The sequence below is a fragment of the Melopsittacus undulatus genome, chromosome 1 (assembly GCF_012275295.1).
Source record: "Melopsittacus undulatus isolate bMelUnd1 chromosome 1, bMelUnd1.mat.Z, whole genome shotgun sequence".
Taxonomy (NCBI): domain Eukaryota; kingdom Metazoa; phylum Chordata; class Aves; order Psittaciformes; family Psittaculidae; genus Melopsittacus; species Melopsittacus undulatus.
This window is the reverse complement of record NC_047527.1, coordinates 49076312-49099278: the sequence shown is the minus strand read 5'-3', so window position 1 is coordinate 49099278 and position 22967 is coordinate 49076312. Positions and strand designations below refer to the sequence as shown.

The following is a 22967-nucleotide window of genomic DNA, read 5'->3' as shown; positions in this document are numbered from 1 at the left end:
GTTAGACAATATCACACTGACAGAACCGGTGAGCTGCCTGCCTCTCCCTGCCTCTCCCTTCCTCTCCCTTCCTCTCCCTTCCTCTCCCTTCCTCTCTATACCCCGCCACACACCTCAGCGCCCCAACGGCCGCCAGAACCGCCCCGTCCTGCGCATGCGCTCAGACCCCGGCTGACCGCTGGGGGGCACTGCGGGGAAGGAGCAGGGAGGTGGGGCGTCCGCAGGATGTACGCAGAGCTGTCGGGAGGGAGGGGGGAAGTATGGCGTCATCTGTGCGCGCCGCGGAGCATTTGTGAACTGGAGAGATGTCGCCGCCGCTCTTCAGCCTGCCCGAGGCGCGGCACCGCTTCACGGTGAGCCCGGCCGGACCGGTCGGCACCCTCGTTTGGTATCGGTGGGAGGGTCACTGCGCCTGCGCGCCGGTGAGGGGCTCCGCCTCAGCGGCCTCAGCAGCCTCACCGGCCGGGCTCAATACTGGGCCCGCAGGCCCGGGTTTCCTTTAACGAGAGTTCAGCGCAGCTGAAATAAAGCTGTATAAGTTTTGGGACAGGGTTTCATACCGGCCCAGCTCAGCCCACCAAAAGGAGGATCTTCTCTTTAGTTAACTAATATGAAATAAAATTAAATTATGGCATAACTCCCGCAGCAAAACGTCCGTTTGCTTATTATGCTTGCCTCTTTTGTGCTTCTGCTGAATGATACTTTTCCGTGTCCAGAGCAGGTGAGGCTGGATGTGTGCTCATGCTTCTGGAAATCACCGTCTGTGGCCCAGTTTGTTGAACAGAGGGGTGAGATTTGCACAGGAGTGTTTGAGGCACAGACGTCTGGTGTCTTAAGATTTATTTCATTACAGAATACAGTAATTTTTATACCAACTTGTTAGTAGGAGTCATGTCCTAGGCTGCCGTAAACTACCTGTAAGGCAGGTGAAACTGGGGGGGGGCTTGGTTGGTGGGAACACAATTGAGGCTGTTGCCTATGCAGTGTTGGTTGCAACAGTGTATTCGGCTGTGTTTTGCTTCACCACACTGTTAGCCCAGGTCTGGGGCGTGATGCGCTGCTAGCTCAGCATCTAATTTCCTAGGCACTTCTTGTTTGCTGTATGGTGTCTGGCAAATAGATTCCTTGGTATTTCCATCCACTGTCAAATAGAGGAAGGAGGAGATCTGTCTGTTTTTGTACTGGTTTTGTAAACTTTCTTTCTTACATATTGGTAGACATCCACCAGAGAGGCCCTGAATGTCAAAAGTATCAAGCCATTATTGAACGCTTTTAACCAGATTCCTGGGAGGTAAGTAAGTGCTGCTTGGTTTTAAAAGGTGCCTATTCAGGTATCTTTTTAGTAGTCTTTACCTTAATAGTTGTTATTAACTGATGTGGAATGTTTGCATTTGCAGTGAAAATGAAAAGAAGTGTACCTTGGATCAAGCTTTTAGAGTTATTGTAGAAGAAGAAATAGTAAGTACTTTAAATTGCTACAGTTTATTTTTTGATAAAGCTCAAATTTCTGTTTACAAGTTAATGTATTAATAGCAGCTTACTTTAGTATAAGGAAATATTGTGTATTAAAAACATGCATTATGTAAGAGTTACCTAATTATAGTATAATATAGTTGATTAAAGGAGATTGGTAGGTTGGACAGAATGGCAGTATTTTACAGATACCACAGCATAGCAAGAGCTGCTGACTTAGCCTTTTCCAGCAGTTTTCTTTTTTTGTAATTTCTTATGAAAGTCTGCTACTTAAAATTCTGATTAATAAATATGCATTATTTTGCAGCTGTACATTTAAGCATGGGGTGGGGAGTGGGTTATCTGTTACTAACATGTAACAAAGCTGCCTGTCAACTGAAAAGAATGATGAAAAGAATGAAATACTGTTTTTAGTGTTATTGCTTGAATGAAGGTTGAATTTAGTATGCTAATTTTTGGAGGTAAATGACTGTCTCTCTATACAGTGGATACTGTAGGGTCTTTAACAGCTAGAAGCAGTCAAGGAATGTTGCTCACTCAATAAAAATTTCATAATGTTAACTGACATGTCTGATATAATAGATAGAAGTTTTGGAAATTTGAATCTCAGTATTTGTTTTAAGTATGCCTAGTTGGAAGCAAGGATTTTAGTTAGATGTATTTAAGTCAGCATAGCCAAAGTGTAACACTGTCTTGTTTGTTTAGATAAACAAAGCTCCATGTGAAAATCTCCTGGCAATTATTTCTCTTGCTATTAATGGAGTCACAGAAGGTGAGCATCTTTCTCTCAAATTTGTTGGCAAATTTAGGGACCAATTAGGGGAATTTTAAAATCCTAATTTTTGTAAGTTATATGCAGCAGTTAGCTTTGGTAATATGTGGCCCTTACACTAGTGGTTATGAAGTCTGTTTCATGAGAGGAATGACTTCTAATTCAGTTCAGGTGTATGTGTAACATTCGTGTTGTTTGATTGTTTTTTTAATAGAGGAAGATGCATGGGTTTGGTTGAAACATAATTAGCATTTTCTGTCTTTGTCCATCACTGTAAAATGCTTAGAACTTTCCCATCATCATTTTAGAGATGAGAACACTGAGGCAGAGAGGTAAATGACTTGTAGGTTTCTCTTGTCAGTTGCTGGCAGGGCCAGAAATAACTCTTCCTGGATATCTCTGCTCAGATTGTATTTGTCAGTACAGAACCGGTTTTTAGATAATTGAATCCATTTGTATAACTGCCCTTTCTGTCAGTAATTGGTGTTCTAACCTCTTCTGAAGAGGCTTTTGCAATCTTCCCTTTATTTGTTCATATTACACATCAAATACTTGTTTGTTTTAGTAAGTACAGCTCAACTACATATGTGTTTTATGAACCGTAGAATAACAAGACCTGTGATTGTAAGGAATGCAGACATTGCCTAACTGCAGAGCATGGGTAGACTCTCTTGGTGCACTGCTTTAGTGGTGCTTTACATGAAGAAAAGACTTGGACTTCATGGGTGTGTATAGTGTTATTAACTGTGGACATAGAAGTCTGAAGGAGTTCACTTGCAGTCTGCAAAAAGATGCGATGTTATTTCTGACTTTGACGTTTGTACGACAGCTGTTCTTTATTATGTGTTTTGTATTAATGCGGGGCTCTTGTAAAGCTCATCTGTGTGTGTGTACATACAAAAATAGTTCACATTTTAGCCCAAGCTTTTTATTTTTTTTTTATTCTGTTAGGATGTGTAGAAACCCAGGAGAACTTTTCTTTTTTATTTTAACATAATGTCTCTCAGCTACCATGCATCTCTATTGCATTTGAGTTCGACTTCACTTAATATAATGTTCCCTGTTCCTCACAGGTATCTGCACTGCATCAACTCCATTTGTGCTTTTGGGGGATGTTCTGGATTGCCTGCCCTTGGATCAGTGTGACAGAATTTTCACTTTTGTGGAGAAGAATGTTGCTACTTGGAAATCAGTAGGTATTTTTCCAAAATGTGATACAATTGTACCAGAACTTCTGTCTGCCTGAACCATTTTTACAAACAGATTTTAACTGTCTTTGTATCTGCTTCTGTTAAAATAGCAGCATTGATCATGTTTTGTTTAAAGGCTTAAATTTCTGGGCAGCAGAGGTCAGAAAATTAATAATTAAAAAAAAAATTTAATTGTTTTATTTCCAACTGCTTTTTTCTTTTTTTTTTTGTTTTTTTTTACACTATACAGATTTTGTCGCATTTAGAAACTAGAAATAATGCACAATTTGCATGAGTAGCTTCTGTGCTGACTTACTATTCAGCTTCTTCCTCAGAGCTGAAGGAGATTCTTCCACCTCTAATTTGACAGAGGAAGAAGTCTTCTTGGTCACTTTCTTAATGAGCTTTCACTTACAGGACTGTAGCAACAGTGAATATGTTGCCATAGAATATTGCTGCTCTTGAGGAGCAATCAGTTTTGAGGCCTGTGTGAGGGTTTTGTGTTCTTGCTGTGCCATGGTGCTATAGCAGGAGAATTGCTGCTGCAACAGGCTGCTGTACTTCTTGTGCTGCAGCCACTGTTAATTAAAGTGGGAATTCCAGGTCTCAGACAGAAGTCCTAACCTGCCAGCATTTTATTGCAAGATGATAAGAAACCTTGGATCTTGGTATCCTTGATTTGCTCTTTGTCAGTAGTACCAGGAATGCAACTCTATAGGTAACAGTTGAAAATCACTCAGTTTTCTTTGATTTCTTAACCAGGACTACTTCCCACAGGCATTTACTCAGGGTATTCTGTTTCAGCTAGTATTGTCTCCTGATATATTCACAAACTCCATTTCTTTCCAGATAACTGGTACTATTAATACTCTTAATACTTTTGCATGGAATAATAAAAGGAATGAGTAAAAATTAGTGTGTTCCAGAAAAAAAGCAGGTGCTGCTCCTACAGTTCACTGTCACATGGGGTTTTTCTGCATGGGAGCTGGATTTAAACATTGTGGCTTATGCTTTTTTGGAATTTATGGGTCTGTTTCTTTTATTTTGCCTTTTCATGAAACCTGCTTTTTATTTAAAGGAAGATTCTAATTTAGAGGCAGTAGTAGGAATGACTCATACTTACTCATGGCTTGTGATTGAATGAAAATCTTTTCAAGAAAGTTTTATGACCTGCTAATGAGCTAAATACCTTTACTCCATTTCAGAATACGTTTTACTCTGCAGGGAAAAACTACTTGCTGCGAATGTGCAATGGTGAGTTTTTCAAGGTGGTCATTTTTTAGGGGGTTGGTCAGGAATTAATGAACTCCCTATCTTAGCAAATAGAAGAAAGTTCAATAATTTGATTTACATTCAGATGCATTCAACAAGTAATCAAATTAAAAGGCAGATCACACAGCAGATATTCTTGAGTATTGCTGATTAATGTAAAAGTCATTCTGACCTTGGGGAAATCCCTTCATCAGTGGAGGTTGTTAAGAACATCCAAGAAATATTCCTCAGCAGTGACAAGGCCCATACCAAATGCTGATTTGAGTAGAATTCACTTGAACTTAATTTCTATTGTTGTTGAAGGTGTTGGGAAAATTGGTAGAATGCATTTGGAAAAAAATGTGGTCTGAGAAAATTAGTGTTTAAATTTACATATCTTGGTTTCCTTTCATTAGCTATGTAGTTCATGTGATTAGCAAGTCTTAAATTCTAGCATGTGAGAAATTAGAAGAGGAATAAACACTAACATTCTTTATATTTTTCTAATATTTAGATCTCCTAAGAAGATTATCTAAGTCACAAAACACAGTCTTCTGTGGAAGAATTCAGCTGTTCTTGGCTAGGTTATTTCCGCTTTCAGAAAAGTCAGGTGAGAATTTTTTGCATTGCATTGCACTTAACATATAACAAAGACTAAATATGTTGAATCTTTTAAGTTTATGATGGTAACAGACCAAATCCAGTTGGAGGAAGTCAGTTTGCACTTGTATCTTAGTTCCTGTCTCTACCTTAAATATTGTAAGTGACCTTCATTTGTTGTGATTTCAAACACAGGTTTTAAATGCTGTTTCTGAGAATTTAATATCAGCATCTCATAAACAACTGTAGTAATAGACTTGCATATGATTGCATATGAACTTCAGAGCTTCTAAGACTGGCCCTTTGTTTTTCACAGGACTTAATTTGCAGAGCCAGTTTAACCTGGAAAATGTCACTGTCTTCAATACCAATGAACATGAGAGCACTCTAGGACAGAAGGTGAAAATTCTTGTGTCAATTTTCATTTATTCTGCAGTAAATGTGTTAGGCTGTTAGCACAAAAACATGCTCGTGTGCTTAATAGTCAGAACTGTATGTTCATTATTTGGTTGCTGCTCTTCTAGACCAAGCTGCTGATTCTGGAAATATGCATGTTACCTGGTACATTAAACTGTGCAGACTTTGATGGGAAAAAAGGTGATTTGATTATGAGGGATAAGTGTTCCCCACAGTGTATGGAGGATAGAGCTATCCTTTCGGCTTTTCCCAAGAGAAGTCAGGTTACAATTGCAAAGAGTAGTAAGGCGCTAAAATAGGAATTTGTTACGTGTTTTACTGGAATAAAATTTTAGAGATCTTTTGAAGTACCAGCTTAAGCTTTCTGATCTGAAGTGTAATAGAATGTTTAAAATAAGACTGTGAGAACTGCATGCAAATAACAGTGGCATTTCTATAAGTCTTACATTATTTTTTCCTATTAGCACACCGAGGAGAGAGAAGAAGGAATGGACGTAGAAGAAGGTGAAATGGGAGATGATGAAGCACCAACAAGTTGGTGAGCTTGCAGCAATTTTAAAAGTTGAGAGAAAACTTTACAAAGTGAAAGCTAGGAGCCGTTTGGGAAATATCCTTAGATGTTGTGCTTGGAATTCTACTTGTCTCCTGCCTGCTCAAGATTAGCTACATCCTATCAGTGTCTTAATCTGTTTAAATGGAGTTGCCTGGAAGAGAAAGAAAGATTGTTTGTTTGAAAAAGTTGCATGTCCAGACTGAGAACCACTGCTGTTCTCTTTGGCAGTTTTTCCAATTACCTTGACAAACTTGTTCTGGTAAGATGTAATCAGTACATGCTATATAGCTTTTAGGAGGAGAAGCTGTGCTCCCCTTCATTACCCACATAGTGAAAAACTCCTAAAATACTTTATTTTTGCTTTAATGGTAAGAAAATACAGTACTGGATCAAAAACTCCTTTAGTGACGAATTCTGAATTACAGATTTCTCTGTTAGGGCTCACTATTGTCTGTATTTCACTTACAAAAGTGAATCCTATTTTCTGTGATTGCACGTACCTGAGTTGATTCTAATTTAATACATTGCTTTCATTTTATTTTTTCTCTCAGTTCCATTCCAATAGATTATAACCTGTATAGAAAATTCTGGTCACTTCAAGATTATTTTAGAAATCCTGTGCAGTGCTATGAGAAGGTCTCATGGAAAACTTTCCTTAAGGTAATACTGAATTCATGCTTTCAGTCATTAGGCCTAATTAAAAAATTACCATTTACACAAGTAGGAGAGCGAGTACATGAGGATAGAACACTTCAAATGCTTATGCCATTGACAAATAATAGTGCAAGAGAAAATGCATTTTGCTGTTTTCTGAAGTGAGCCTTTGACAGTAAACAGTATCAAGATGTACAGTAAATCTCCTAAAAAACTTGTGTAATTCAGTAACAGACTTCATATGTTGCAACAGTGTCAGAAGTAACTTTTTTGTGATTTATTAACTGCAAAAAGCAGAACTTGTTTGGGTTTGTTGTTCTCCCCCAAGATGATAAATGGTCCTACCTAGTCCTGAATCTTAGTTTTGAATAGTCATATTGATCCCAGTCAGATCCTAAAGAGGATGGTTTCCTAATGAAGCAAATAGAAGAGAATGGCCCTTCAGCCAGCTTTCAGTTTTGCTTAGTATGAATGTTGAGGATGGTTCTTTGCTAAGCTGCTGTTTCTTCACAATTTAACACTTGATATTTACCAAATAGGAAGCCTGAGATTTTTTTTTATCTTCATTCTCTGCGTTCTGGTAATAAAATGTAACATCTGCTCAGACTTCCTAACATGAATCTGGTTTATGAGGTCTACATTTTCAGCTCTGAGGCAGGGAACCCAACAAAATCCCCAACGTGTGGTACAGAGAAACTGAACAAAGCCAGGCTTAATTCTTTCAGCTGAAAGTTTTATCTCATTGCAGCTTTAGGGCTCTGAATTGAATTTAAGAGCAGCACTTCAAATTTAACTCTCATGTTTGTACCTTTTTTTGTATATATTATGAACAACTTAAACTGAGTTTAATATAGCACTGTTGTCATGTGGACCCTTGTGTACTGTTTGCAATCCATAACATTGTTTTTCTTAGCATATTTTAAGTACTTCAAATGATTAGATGCTCTGAAATGGTAAATAATGCTTTCACTGTCATTTGTGGTGGCCAGAGAAGCCCTGCGTATTGGTGGCAAATGGGTTGTTTCTACTAGCTGGTAGCAAGTTTAAAAATTATTTTGCTTGCTTGGCACTAAGTGTAGTGTAGTTCTCCAACTACAAAGCTTTTGCATTATTTTCAATGTGGTAAATAACTGTTTTCTAGTACTCAGAAGAAGTTTTGGCTGTTTTCAAAAGTTACAAACTGGACGACACACAGGCTTCCCGAAAAAAGTTAGAAGAACTAAAAACAGGAGGAGAACATGTGTATTTTGCAAAGTTCTTAACTAGTGAAAAGGTATGTGATTTCTTTCCTAATAATCACAGACTATTTGAGGTTGGAAGGAGCTGCTGTCTAGTTAAACCTCTCTGCTCAAAGCTCTCAGCTAGAGCATGTTGATCAGCACTGCATCTGGCTGGGTTTTGAATGTCTGCACACATCGAGACTCCATGGTTTCTCTGAATATCCCGTTATGTTGTTTGATCACTTTATATAGATTTACTGTATTCTTTTTCATTTGATTCTTTTTCCATATTGCCTCTGTTAATTGATGGTTAATGAACTCCTGTTTCTGGAATAGGATTCTGCAGTAAAGCTGACCTATTTATTGCATTTGGTTTGTGTTGTTACATATTGGGGTTTTATTGCCTTTAGAATTACATTTCCAAAACTTGACTGATGTGCTAACTATATTTTCTGCCTCATAATGGCCTTGTTCAAAATTGCTTTGAAAAAGATGTTGAGAGATTTTAATTCTGTTCATGCTGAGTTAAAAATAGTGCCCTGTTGGATTTAATCCTGAAATTGTTGTCTTCATTTTGGAATAATACGTAACTTTAACTTTTAATTACATGCGTTAGTAGATGACAAAAAGCAAGTTGTGATGCAGCATGAGTTTTTCTGGGATAGAAGAGTAGGTAAATTCATCAAAATCCTTTGACCTGTGTATTTACAGTTTTAAAATAACGTGGTAGAGAAAATACAGAACCGGTTGCTTAATTAACACCCAGCAGTCAAAGGCCTTCTTCAGAGAATCTTCAAATGTTCGCTTTGTGTGATCTATCATGCTGCAGCACACAGGCTAGAAACCAAACAGTGTATCACTGTGTGTTGATGAGAGTGAATGTTTCTATGGTAGCCAAATCCTGATGTTGTAGGCAGTAGGTCATAAGAAAAGGGAGGAAGCTGTCCTTATATTGGAATATTTGTTTTTCCAAATTCTTGTTCAAAGTGAAGTGCTGTGCTGAAAGCGTGATACTAAATAGAGTTTCTGTAATGACTTGCCATCATCGTGTAAATTTACTCTCTATAGAGTTTACCAGAAAACATTTCTTGGACTTTTTTTGCTTTTTGTGTGTCTAGTGTCTTTAATGTATAATTCTTCTTTTGTTTAGCTGATGGATTTACAGCTGAGTGACAGTAACTTTCGCCGTCACATCTTGTTGCAGTACTTAATACTATTTCAGTACCTAAAAGGACAGGTCAAATTTAAAAGGTAATGTGATGTATTTTGTGTTTTAGGGATGGGGAGCTAAAAACTTGGAGATATCTCAGAATATTTTAAAGGAGTTTTTCTACTTTTTCTGAGGTTCTTGTGAAACCTGCAGAGCCTTGCATTGGGGCAGGATGTGGCTGAAGTTATTTTACAGCGGGAAGGCGGAGGTCTCATTGTTGCCTTTCTCTGCTCCTCTGTGTGATTCTTTCTCTTCTCTTGCTGGGGCTTTAGTGCTTGTTAGACTTATGCAAATTTGTGCAGTTTACTCAGCCAGCAAAAACCCAATCTGTTCATCTTTGCAGAGTTAGTTTTCTTCCAAATTGGTGAGTATAGTGAGGTATCAGAGAGGTAGGGGCCATGAAAGCTTGATTAAGGTGAGTGCCAGCCATGAGAGGGAAGAAGTCTTTCTTCTGCATAGCCATGATCATGTTCATATTTGCTATTTAAGGTATCCAGTGCTTCATTAAAAGCTGGTTGGTGTTATGTTGCTTTTGAGCACTCTAAAGGAATGTTGATGGTTATGTTTCAAATGGATTCTTCTTGGACCAGTGGAAAACAAAGATTAGATTCTCATCTGGTTGTTTTTTTTATGTGTTTAAAAACTTTCTGGTCTCTGCTTGGGTGTGAAGTGGGCCATGTTGAATTTATTTCTGTGTTCTTTTCACTTCTGATTACTGATTGCATTATAATTCTAGATGTACCAAGCGACTTGTTTAATGACTTCAGGTTGTGCTATATAGATTTTACACTTTGAGATAATGAAGGGGTGTATTCTGTATACAGCTGGTAGATTAGTCTGCTTCTTTTACTATAGTTTGTCTACAGTACAACCAGCTTCAGCTGGGGTTAGAAGAGTTGGGTTGTTTGGGGGTTTTTATTTTAATATTTTCATTGTGCACACTTGCTGTGCTTTGGTCCCAACATCAAGATGTGATCTTGAGTTGTGCAAATAGAATTCCTATTGAATGAAGCTGAAACTTGAAAGAATATTCCACAAGCACATCTAGTTAACTCCACAAACTAGTGAGTAGTCGTCCTTGGGACCAGACCAGAGCACATTCAGAGTACTTTCTTCAGTACCTCTCTAACAGCCCTCAGAGAGTGTGTAGTGTAAATGATGTGTCCTCAGTGTTATTTTGATGTGCAGTAAACTCTTAAATTTTTCTTTTTTTTAAGTAAGCTGATTTAGTGACACTTTTTACTCTTCCTCCCCCCCCCCCCCCAATTCCAGTTCAAACTATGTTCTTACAGATGAGCAGTCACTTTGGATTGAAGATACTACAAAAGCGGTTTACCAGGTTGGTACAGTAGATACTTCTATAAAAATTACATGAAGGAATATCTAGCATGTAGTATTGTGTCAAGCACCTTTGAAGCAGTAGCAATGATTTTCTTTGTGGGTTTTTTTTCTATGTATTTTGCTATAAATACAGTGCAAAAAGTTAACTTTTTTTTCTCCCTCCCAATTGTAGCTTCTTTCAGAAAATCCTCCAGATGGGGAAAGATTCTCGAAGATGGTAGAAGTAAGTACTTTGGTGTCTGTCTGAACAATTCTATGTAGTGCATAAATTAGCTTTTGGGACATACATGTAGTAATTGAGAGAAGTTCTATCTCATCTCAGTAAAAGATGTAACATCTTTTTATTTTAGTTGTATTTTCCCCCCGTTTCTATTAATGTGCTTTTCCTTCTCCTGGGGAGAAATGGAAATGTGCATATATGTGCTTGGCTGCTAATAGGAGACAGTGGTTATTGAAACTCTTGCAGAAAGGAGTGTTGTGCCCAAAGACATGGGAGTAAGATGCAAGTGAAATTAAAAACAAAACTAAAAGGTGTGTCGTCTTGCTTTCCTATTTTCTTTTAGTTCAGTTGCATCTATTTTCTTGTTTAGAGAAGAAGAAATAAAGCCTTTCACACAGTTATTAAGAGAGAAGATAACCTTTTTGGAATAAACTAAAGCCTCTGTTTAAGATTATACTGATGGCTTTCAAAACAGTGACTGAAATACACTGTAACAAAATTTTTGCCTTCATTTTAGTAGCTCTGTTAAAAACTTTGGGTTCAGTTCTGAAGGTTATTATGACCCTGATAATATGCAATATTATGTTTCTCCAGCATATATTAAATACTGAAGAAAACTGGAACTCATGGAAAAATGAGGGCTGCCCAAGTTTTGTCAAAGAAAGGTAACTATTATGAAGTAATAACACAATTATTATTATATAAGTAATAATAATGAAAATGATGAAGTAATGCCTGCTGTTTGTTTGAAATGATGGTTTAGTTTTAGAGTATGTACCCACAGTGTATATGACCATTAATGATTCACACAAATTTAAGATTTGTTTAGTTGGATTTCCCTTCTGTGTGTGCAGAAGGGTCTTAGATAAGGGTCTTAGATTTCTGCCAAAAAGTCTTAAGGCTTCATTATGTCAGTGAAGAGGTGGTTAGGAATGTATGAAGTTTCAGGAGAGCATTCACCGTCTCATGGCAATATTTTGTTTCCTTAATACCAAGCATCCAGTGACTGAGGCAGACCCTAGGTTTAAGACATTGGTGCCTGACTTGCCCATGTACCACTTTGGATTGCTGCTAGCAAAGCTTTTAGCAGTATGGCTTTGGTGGGGCAGCACACCTGGAGTTTTGTGAAACAGTTTTCCTCTTATGCTGTTTAGTTGCTGGGACTGCCACTTGGTGGTGATCACTTACCTATCCCAAAGGAAATTATGATTAGGTGGCTTTCGCCACTGAAAGGTTTGCTGTGTAATTAGTTAACCAACTAGTGACAAAACTTACACTTTGACTCTGTATGTCTACTTGACTATTGTGAGGTGGTGACCAAACATTCCTCTTTGTCCTCCTGCAGTCTGCACACAGGCTATAGGCTTTTCGTGGTAATGAACATCTGGGGCATGATCTCATTGCACATTTCCTTTTGTGGAGAGATCAGGTGGAGCCACCTCCTCATGATTTTAACTGTTTGCAAAAAAGGGAGGGGGGCTGTGAGAAGAGAGAAATGACTGTTGCAGAGGGGTTGTAAAGTAAAATTATGAAATTTGACTTTTATAAATGTTCTGTCTCCTTCTTTAGATCTCAGCCAGAGTTTCAGCTTGGGTAGGTCTTACCCTCACTTCAGTGGTCTGGGATCTCCATTCTCTGATCCCATGAAATCAGGTGCACCTGGGGGAAAAGAACTTGCAATCGTAGAGCAGATGATCTCAGCAGCAGGGTAGATCATTCTTAGTATGTGCTGCTGGCAGAAACATGATCTACTACTTTTTTCTGTATCGGGACTCTGATAGACCTTTCAGTTTGTGAGTGAACTAATTTTGGTGTCTGGTAAATTTCTTTCCTTACCCCTGCTTTACCTTTTCTCTCCTTTCAACCTTAACTCCTTCCACTACTAGAATCTCAGTCCTTCTGAATATTTCCATTATGATTTAACTGGGTACCATCTGAAATGGCTTGATTTTGTTCTTTAAACATTATTGGTTTGATGCTAAAGAGCATCTTTTTTCCTGTAGACCTCCTGATTCTAAGCCAATGAGGCCTGTGAGAAAGCGGCCAGCTCCAGAGGACTTCTTAGGAAAAGGACCAAACAAAAAAATCCTTATGGGGAAGTATGTTGGATTTTTTTCATGACAGGTTTCAGTTGGTTTGGGGGGGTTTTGTGGGGTTTTTTGACATTGTATGTTTTTCTAGTTAGTAATTTTCAAACTTCCTTCTTTTGGAACTGCCGGGAAAGAACAGCCATGGAATATGTCATTCTTTTAAAACTTGCAGTAGGCTTCCTTTCCTTATAACCATCTCTTCTAGCTCCCTTTTAAATAGTCTGTATTTTACAGACTGAAAATCCGTGATTTTCACTTGTTGGATCACTTTCATTACTTCTGTCCTCTTAATGTTTTTGCTTAAAATGTTCATGTGCCATGGGTTTTAAAATAACACCTACTGCTATCCCTAGGGCAAAGATGTCTTCTTGATAGGCCCTCTCCAATAAAAGTGCCATACACACTAAGTGCGGTATTTTCTCACTTCCTTCTTTTGGAGAATTACAGTCTAATTATTGTAGCAGTTCACCTAGCCTAGATGTAGAAATTTTGACCTTGAGTTTCAAGACTACTGAGTGTTCAGTAAAATATCCCTTCTGAAAAAGATAATGATAAATTATTTCATTTATCAAAACAGTATGGCCTGACCTTAGCTGGCTTGGAAAGAGAGTTTGTTACTGTTGATGACCACAGATCAGCAGGAGATTCTAATAGAAATTTAATGCATAAGTTTCCTTGTATGCAAGATAAGATTTCTGTCACTTCTGCTAGTTCCTGATATGTATTATCACAAGATTTGTATGTTATGCTTTATTATAAAGGCCCTGAGGTGAAAATTTCTGTAGTATTGTTTCATGTGTCTGTCTGTGGTGAGTGATGGAACATGAAAGGATAGAATGATGAATGGGAGTTTGACATGTGTTTATGCTTCTCTTTCCAGTGAGGAACTGACCCGCCTTTGGAATTTATGTCCTGATAACATGGAAGCTTGTAAATCAGAGAGTAGGTAGGTAAAAAAATGGTATGTCATTCTCTAAATGTCTAATGCTAACTTTCAGTACTCTACTTACACAGGAAATTACAATCATTACAAAATTGGCATAAGGAAAGCATGTAGGATGGTCTTATATGGTATGCCATTTCACTGTGTGTCTTGGAGATGAGTTGGTTGTATGAGTCTTTGTCTTGAAATCTACTTACAGTTTTCATCGCTAGTGTTTAATCTTGGAATTTCCTTACAGTTTTCTTCATTACTGTTTATGCTGTCAGTAATTTTCATTGCTCACTGAAGTAAAATAAGCTGAAAAACAGATGGAAACTCCCATTTTGTAGAGCATAATTGTCTAATTAGTTACCTTATATAATAAAGGAAGATTGCCAAGTGTGGCTGTAATGAAGTTAGCATGCTATTTGGCTGTGTTTTCCAAAGAGGCATGTGCTTTGAACAATACTGGATGAGAGGAAATCAGTTAGCAAGCATTGTTTTGGTGCATACTGGATCTAGTAGTGGTGCAGATGTAGAAAAATACAATTATTGTTTATCCCTTCTGCTTGCACAATTGTAGGAAACACTGAAAATGTACTTTGCTGTGTAACTTTGTTATAAATAGCATAATCCTTTTTTGTGCAGATGTGATACCTAGTATGAATATTTAGAAAAGGAATAGGGCAGTTCCCAAAGAGATCTTTGCTAGTAGTGGCTGTAAAGGCTGGGTGCGTGGGGAGGGGTGCCAGCTATGCTGACGCTGTGAGTGGAGGAATTGCTTTTGCAGAGGTTGGGAGCTGTGCAGAGGAAGTGCCCTCCTTTCTTGTGAGGCTGGGATGTGCAGGAAGGCCTCTGACAGGATACTTGCATTTACTAGGATAAGAACTAAAGGTGGAGTTGTATCTGGAAGCCAAGCTTTTGATTCACTGTGCATGATTGTATTGTGCTGCAACTTCTTCAAGTAAATAAATAAATAAAACTAAACAAAGGGAGATAAACCAAGACAGTGCATGCCATGGTAAACAGGAAGGAGAAGATCCGTGGGGGTCTGGATTTGGTTCTAAGCTCTGTTATAGACTTTGTGACTGAATATAGTCAAGTGACTAACTTTTTGCTTTGGTTCCTCATGCCTTCATTCAGATGGGGTAATCCTTCTTTCCTTGTTGTCTTTTTGGATAGTTGTTTGTGGAATAATATAGCAGGGTTCAAACTAAATAGGTTATCAAGCTGCTTGCTTTGGTTCAACTAGTCAGTGATAAAACTACACTTAAACATGCATGAGGCAATGCTTCCCTGGGCAAAACAAGATTTTCGCAGCAAAATTAAAGTGAATTTGTAGACCAGTGTGCTTCTTTCTGTGCCCCAAATGATTATAAGGTTCACTTGTAGAAGCAGCTGTGCCTCTATCAAACATTTAAGGAAAACTGCGGATCATTATGAGCTTGCTTTGCACCACTGATAACCTTGGCTTACAGTAACCTACAGCTCTCGAGTAATCTGTATTTCTTGCTTGCAATCTTCAAAGCAGCAAATCACTATCGTGATCATTGTGAATATTATATCTGTTATTTTTTTTTAGGTTGTGGTTCCTTATGTACTGGTTTGAGTACCTTTCAGAAGCAACCACTAGTTGTTCTGAGAGCAGAAACATCAGTCAGCTCTTTAATATGTCCCATGTGAACCGTAAATATTGTCTTTTAAATCACAGAAGAGCTGAGGTCAGAAGGGACCTCTAGAGTTCCATCCTCTTGTTCACAGCAGGGCCAACCAGAGCAAGTTGCCTAGGGTCTTCTCCAGTCAGGTTTCAGATGTCTCTCGGAGTGGAAAATCCACAAGCTTCCTGGGCAGCCCGTTTCAGTGTTTGATCAACCTCACAGAAAAGTTGGGGGATTTTTTCTGATGCTGAAGTGGAATTTCCCGTATTTCGATTTGTGCCAGCTGCTGTTTGTACTTCCACTGGGTAGCGTCCAGCCTGACTCTTGGTTCCTTATTGCCCACATCAGCTATTTACTGCCCCTGAGCCCTCTCTTCTCTAGTAAACAGTCCTGGCTCCCTCACCCTCTCCTTGGATGTTAGATGTTCCTGTCCATGCACAGCCTTTTGCATTGACCCATGTCTTGTGCTGGGGAGCCCAGAACTGGACCCAGCACTCCAGATGTATCTTGCCTGTGCTGAGTAAAAGGGAATGATCCTTTTGCTTGACCTACTGGTAACCCTCTTGCCAGTGCAACCCAGGGTGCTGCTGGTCTTCCTTGCCAGAAGGTGCATTGCTGGCTCATGTTCATGGTGGTGTCCACCAATGTCTCTTCTAAAAGCTGCTTTCCAGACAGTCAGTCCCCAGGCTGTACTGGTGCCTGTGGTTGTTCCTCCCCAGGGGCAGAAATTGTCATTTTCCTTTCTTGAACTTCATGAGATTCCTGTTGAGGTCCCTCTGAATGGCAGCACAACCCTCTGGTCTGTGAGCCACTCCTTCCATTTCTACATTGTCTGCAAACTTGCTGAGGGTGCACTCTGTCCCATCATCAGTAGGTCAGCAATGAAGGTGCTAAATAGTACTCGTCCCGGAATTGAGCTAGTGACAGGCCTTGACCTCATGCCATTGATCACATCTCTCTGAGCCCAGGAGCTCAGATGCTTTTCAGAAAAGTCCAAATAAATAAATGATTTCTCCTGATACCTGTAGACTTTGGATCTGTATTGAATGTACGTTAACTGAAGTACCTTCAGCAGGAGGTATAAGGATTGTCGTTAAGGAAGTTGGGGAGCCACTAAGATGGAATCATTAAGTGTAACATTCAGCTGCCTCATGTTTTTCCCCCTCTAAAATTAGTGATTGTAAATAATTGAAATTGTAGAGTAATGGTAATGTAGCTTTCTCTGGTAGCAGATGACACTGAAATAGGGGTAAGGCCATGTTTTACTTGCTCTGTGAAACTGCACAAAACAACTCCCTTGTGATCTTGAACAGTTACGAGCTGTGCAAGTGGCAGCATGTTTCTGACACAGCCAGTCAGTTCTTACAGGGGATTTTATAAAAGTCTCATTTCCATATTGCCACAATTCTTGTCTTGGGTCCCATTGTCCTTTTTCACCAAATGCTACCGCCATGTTCATGTCACCTTTTGGTATGACCTAAGGTTTAAACACATACAGCAGGCAGTGGTAGTGACCACTGGTAAGCTTCGGTGGCTAGAATCAGCAAATAATTTCATAGCAGATTTTCTATCAAGCAGTCATTTTATAGCAACACATAGCAAACAGTTTCTTTGCTGTTGTTGAATTTGAGTAGAATGGTTTGGGGTTGGGGTTCTTTTTCCTTCAGTGGATAAGCTTGAGATGTGTATGAAGGAATTCAAAACCAGCTACTTTAGAGTAGATTGTGAGGAGCATTAAGCGCCTTAATTTTCTTTTCCAGGGAATATATGCCAACATTGGAGGAATTTTTTGAAGAAGCTATTGAACAAGCAGACCCTGAAAACATGGTTGAAAATAAGTATAAGTACGTGAATCTTTGCTGTGTCTCACTTCATGTTGATCTCTTTCATGTATGGATCAGTAAAGAAAACTGACTGTTCTCTGCATTACTAATATCTGTGCGGGACTAGAGTCATATACAAAAAATGCCTACGTTTGGACAGAATTACATTGATTAGTAAATGCCACAGATCTTTTTCTGTGCTTTTCCAGATGCCAGACTGTTACCAACCAAGCCTGTATTTTATTGTAGGGCTGTGAACAACTCTAACTATGGCTGGAGAGCACTGAGGCTTCTAGCACGCAGAAGTCCCCACTTCTTCCAGCCAACAAACCAGCAATTCAAGAGTTTACCTGAATATCTAGAAAACATGGTAATCAAATTAGCCAAGGAGCTGCCTGTAAGTAATACTATCCTACAATAATAAATGCTGAATTCATTTGACATCCTGCTTGTCTCTCTGCAGTCCATTTGGTACATGGGAGGGAAGGGAGAGAAAAAAAGCCTCATATGCTAAAGTAAAACTTTCAAATAAAATTGGTCTAATCTATGAAGATCCCAGTAACACCAAACTAAGCAATGCTGAGTAACTGAGTAAGTGCTGAGCTTTGCCTTATACTCTGGAAAGCCAGCTGTGGCAGTCCCATTTGTAGGCAGGGATACATTTGTACCCTGTGACTTGGGTTCCATGTTGCAGCGCACACAGAAGGTGTAGCTGGTGTCACTGCTCATGCGTGTTGGTGACTCTGGCTCCTGGGATGGCAGTAAAAGAGGCAGGGCATGCACTGAGCATTACCACAGCTTTACAGCGGGGTTCTCTACCAGAGCTCTTCTGAGTACCCTGACTTTTAAAATATCTTAGGAGAAATAGACCTTGTGGAGCTGTAAATGTAAAGCATTGACCTTTTGCATGTTCAGCAGTGCAGATTTGAGGCCAGGGAGGGGTCCTTCAGCTCTTATACACAATAAGAGAAACTAACAGCTGGGGAAGGGAGCGTTTTCTAAACCTTTGAGTTAGCGCACAAGCCAGTAGTTCCTTGTGGATTGAATCCATGCTTCCGTATCTGAGATCTTCCTTGTTTGTAATGTGGAACTACTAAGGTGTAAAGGTTGGATTGCAAAATATAGCCTTTTTGTTTGTTCAGCCATCACAGTTAACTAGATGCTAATAGCAGTTTTAGTTTTATTGGGAGGGGAAGGCTGTTTAATGTATTGAGGTAGCAGCTGATACAGTATTCCTCCTGGTGCAGTGGGCGTGTTCCAAATGTTACAGCAAGAAACAGATATGTAGATAGGGCCTGTGACTGAGACATAGGCAAAGAGGAAGTCAGTGTTCAACAGCTAAATTGGAGAGTGAAAAGTTTGCTGTTTACATATTTGTTTGCCACCTTTAAGAAGCTTGAAAGTACAGAAAAAAAAGCTGATGAATTCCTGAGGGAGGAATAAAATTAATGAAGAACAATGACTTTTTGAAAAATATGCTTATCAGTAGTGGTCTCATAGGAAGTTCTTTGGTTGTTTTTTCATGAAGTAATAAAGGTAGGTGTGTAATGCTTAGTTGTAGTTGTTATGAAAAGGAGAGAATCCTGTGAAGTCAGCGGATGCTTTAACTAGGATTTTTAGTTAATACTAAGCTTTATTAGAACGCTTGTTACTGGTGGCTGGGATACGGGAGACTGTGGGGGATCTTTAGTTCTCATATGGAATCATCTCAGGTTTTCCATTCTAACACACATTCCAGACAGTCACAGAGCTGTAAACTTTTTCCTTAAACACAAAATTCATCCAGTGATGTTTAGTTCTCTCATTGTAGCCTCCTTCTGAAGAAATAAAAACAGGCGAGGATGAAGATGAGGAAGATAATGATGCGTTATTAAAGGAAAACAATGAAAGTAAGATTTGCATGCTCTCCATGTTTGCAGTAGCTCTCTTGCTGTGTGTTGTAGAAGCTGTGTTTTAACAGTCAGTGCTTCTGACTTAACCAGCTTTCATACCACAAAGTGCAGCCTTCCCAGGGCATGGGGTACCCATAGCAACCTCTGGGTCTCATGGCCTGCAGTGCTGAAAGCATCTGACTAGTTGAAGTTGGATTAGCCTTTTCATTAGGAGCCTCTTTCACCTTTTCTGCTACATGGTGGTGCTTACAGTGTTAGTAGGTGCATATAGTTAAAATGGCAGCATTGCTGTGTAAAAACCTACCTTGAGTGTTCCATGACCTGCTTCTTGTTCTTTCTGCCCTTCGATTGCTACAGATAAGTGCCTCTCTCCAGCCCCTGCTGGAGTGGGTGGTTATGGAACTTTCAGTAATGGATATATTCCAACTCTGAGATTTTTACTTCCTCTTCATTTAAAATAACTTGAAGGCAAAAGCTGCTCTTTTAGAAGAGCAGCCTTCCTGACAAACTTCATTTCTTGTTCATTCCTCTCCATAAACCACTCCTTCCGTTTTGTCTCTTGCCTGTAACCATGGTATGTTGTGCTCCTGTAAGTGTCCTTCACTGTCTCCCATGTCTGTGGATCTGCCTCCTTCCATCCTCACTTCTGCCTTCATCTCACAGCATTCTCTCTCGTGTGTTGTATCTCTCTGTGCCAGCTCTTGCATCCAGCATGGGAGGTGGGATATGCAGAGCAGGGAAGCCACACGCTGGCCACCACTGGCAATTTTGCTGAAAGACTTTTTCTGTGAGTGGCAAAGCCTCCTGTGGGCCTCTGTGAATCTCTCTTCTGTCTCCCTTTTTCATCCAGACCTTTTCCACAGTCTTCTTGACAATAGTGAGGAGGCTTCCAACTCTTCAGCATAACACTGCCTGAGCAAACAAACTGCACAGCTTTGCTGCTTGGAACTTAGATCTTTCTTTAAACCTTGCCATAAAGCGAAGATGGCAAAGCTGTGGGCCTCTGTGCTTAGAAATAAGGGAAGCAAGCAGAGTGCTTTTGTTGTTTTGTTGTGATCTTCCATGCCTTCTCCTCGATGCAGTGAGTTTAGTTCAGATAATGGCACTGGAGAGAGCTGAAACTTCCACTCCATGCCAGTTGGCTCTTCAGGTTGGGTTTAACTTAAATGCAATTAACTTAACTGTAATTCAGCCTTGAGGGTTTCTTCTTTTAAAGTGTGAAGTAAACGTGTGATAAGCCATAGGTTGTAGACCTAAGCTGTAAATGTGCAAACCCACCTGTCTAATCACTGCAGCACTTGGCTGTTCAGCAGAGCACAGTATTCCATGGTTTTATCTACATGCCAGAATGACAGAGAATTCCTTAGAAGTACTGACTGTGTACTAAAGCCACTACTGTCCTGTTCACAGTCTTGCTGCTAACAAGAACATGAGGCTTCAGTAACAGTTAAAGGGAAGCAAACTGTTTTTACCTGGGTTAACACTGAGCAAAGTGACTGAAAGAAGTCTGAGAGATAATTAAGTGTTAAAGATCACTCTGTATTTTAATACTATAGTTGATTCATGTATTGAAACTTGCAGGCTGCCTATCAGAATCCTGGTTTTCATTTGGAGGAGGTGGTTCTGATGTACATAAGGCTTTAGAAATTCTCTCTTAATCAAATGGGAGATAACATAAACCCCCAAATATTCTTTGTCACGGGCAATAAGGAATGTTCCTTTTGAAATCCAGGTAATGCAGGTGTAAAAATCCATCTGTTCTCAGAGCCCATGAGTAGTTTTAACAGCTGAAGAAAAGGTGTAAGTCATCTGTTTGTTAGTAAGTAAATAGGGGGTTTAAACCAGGGCAGATAGGGCAGATGAATTTGCAGTACCTGGAGCCATTCCCTGTATCTCACTGATTCTTTCTCTTTTGTTTCCCCAGGTCCAGATGTGCAGAGGGACAAAGCCATGACGGGCGACCAGATCGAGGCAGTTGCGAACAGGCTTGGGGAGCAGTGGAAGGCCCTGGCCCCCTACTTGGAAATGAAGGATGCTGACATCCGGCAGATCGAGTCAGACAGTGAGGACATGAAGATGAGAGCCAAGCAGCTGCTGGTCGCCTGGCAGGACCAGGAGGGCGCTCATGCCACCCCTGAGAACCTGATTCTGGCGCTGAACAAAGCTGGGTTAGGTGACCTTGCAGAAAGCCTGAGCAACGACACTGAGGGTGGCAGCTAACTCATTCCAGCTGCTGCTCAACCCTGTTTGGGTGGGGGGGGGTTGTTGCTTGTGACTTCTGGTGGTTGTCATTATCATCAGTCGTGACTGTTTTGGTTTAATGGTTCCTGTTGTTGCTAGGTAACAGATTTTTAATAGGCATCTGATGGTCAGTAAAAGATAAAACTTTTTAATAACTTGTTGAGTTGTGCAGACTTTCTGAGAGAAGGGTTAGTCACCCCAGTGTGGGAGTAAGAAGCTTCCTCTTGGCTTGGTGGAAGGGTGACAGGGAGGGTGGGAAGTCAGGCAGCTTTCTGTGCAGCCATCAGCAGAGCTCAGGTCACTCCAGCTGGATGGAGCGATTGATGGTGCCTATGACCACTGTCTCTGTGCAATTTCTCAGAGTGTGGGACTTGTGAGGCAGTATTTTGTGGTGGCAGGGTGCTGTAGACCATCAAAGTGTACCTGCTTGTGAGTGATTCAGCCTTGAGAAAACAGGACTGTGGTGGGGATTTGAGTTCCAGCGTGCACTTCCTGTGAAACACCGGTGTCCTTAGAGGGGTGCACGTTCAGCCTGCTTCCTTCTGAAGGACTGGTTCTTTCTGGACCTTGACAGTTGATAATGGAGGGGGGGTTCCATGATTGTGTGTATTAGCAGTTACTAACTTCAGTCTCTGGATATGTTTGGCTCTGTAGGAACTCCCCTGAGTCCTGATAAACAAGGTACTTTCTTGGTCCCAGTTCACTGTGAAGTCACAGTGGGTTCCATTTCAAGGATATGGCTACCTATTTATGGGTACAAGCTGTTGTTCGTAGCTGGATCTGTTTTCCCTCAAAAAGCAGGAAGTTTTTATGATGTTAAGCAGTAGCTAGCTACACCTTGGGTTGTGGCTGCTGCTTGTAGAATTTGTGTCATTCAGTGAAATCTTTCCAATTGCCAAGTGTGTGGAAAACTACGTATCCCAGAACTTTTCTCCCTATCGTATTGTTTCAGTTATCAAATGATGCCTGTGAATTGTTGAGGTGGTTAGCTACTGGCTGGGAGGCAAGTTCCTGCCTGCAGAGCCATTGAGGAGAACTTTGTGCCTGCTTCCCCCACTTTGGATGTATGTGCATTAGGAATTTGATTGTTGGGTACAGAAGTGGAAGTCAGAACAGGGTGATGGATGGGACATTGCTGGAAACTACTGAGCTGTGGTGAGACCTCACCTGGAGTACTGAGCTCAGCTCTGGGGCCCCCAGCGGGATGTGGACCTGTTGGAGCCAATCTGCTGTGAGTCTATGAAGTAACACAGCCCCAGTCTTGCCTCCTGCTACAGGTAGGATTCAGTAGAAGGTACAGAATGGAACAATTTCTATTAAGGGACTTGAGTTTGAACTGAGGTGCATGGGGAATGACTAAAGGCGCTTGGGCATGGCCAACCTGCCACCTTGATCTTGGAAAGCTGGGGCTAGGGATGACCACAGTGAGCATAACTGCAC

The 22967-nt window shown here is 40.2% G+C and overlaps 1 protein-coding gene across 4 annotated transcripts; it reads left to right on the top strand.

The window, feature by feature from the left end:
* Positions 1–230: 230 nt before the first annotated feature.
* On the top strand, positions 231–21682 carry THOC1 (THO complex subunit 1). 4 transcript variants are annotated; one of them, XM_031052863.2, is made up of 23 exons: positions 271–353; positions 717–788; positions 1218–1291; positions 1398–1458; positions 2179–2245; positions 3319–3437; positions 4641–4689; positions 5201–5296; positions 5603–5685; positions 6168–6241; positions 6808–6916; positions 8052–8183; positions 9281–9381; positions 10613–10679; positions 10854–10904; positions 11496–11566; positions 12471–12494; positions 12905–13000; positions 13872–13937; positions 17332–17415; positions 17644–17791; positions 19205–19283; positions 21211–21682. In XM_031052863.2, exons 2-23 carry the CDS (start codon positions 732–734, stop codon positions 21504–21506), a joined length of 2004 nt encoding a protein of 667 aa, XP_030908723.2. In that variant the 5' UTR covers positions 271–353; positions 717–731; the 3' UTR covers positions 21507–21682. The 4 variants fall into 4 exon arrangements, with proteins under 4 accessions (XP_030908725.1, XP_030908723.2, XP_005153565.1 ...); XM_031052864.2 differs by having other exon boundaries at positions 312–353; positions 722–788; XM_031052865.2 differs by lacking the exon at positions 717–788 and having other exon boundaries at positions 231–353.
* The last annotated feature ends 1285 nt before the right edge of the window (positions 21683–22967 follow it).

Bases quoted from the DNA above. Each gene is read 5' to 3' on its own strand.
- THOC1 (XM_031052863.2), top strand. From the start codon at position 732: ATGTGTGCTCATGCTTCTGGAAATCACCGTCTGTGGCCCAGTTTGTTG. The intron at 8,184-9,280 runs GTATGTGATTTC...TCTTTTGTTTAG, and splicing joins AGTTCTTAACTAGTGAAAAG to CTGATGGATTTACAGCTGAG. The intron at 13,938-17,331 runs GTAGGTAAAAAA...TTTCTTTTCCAG, and splicing joins GCTTGTAAATCAGAGAGTAG to GGAATATATGCCAACATTGG.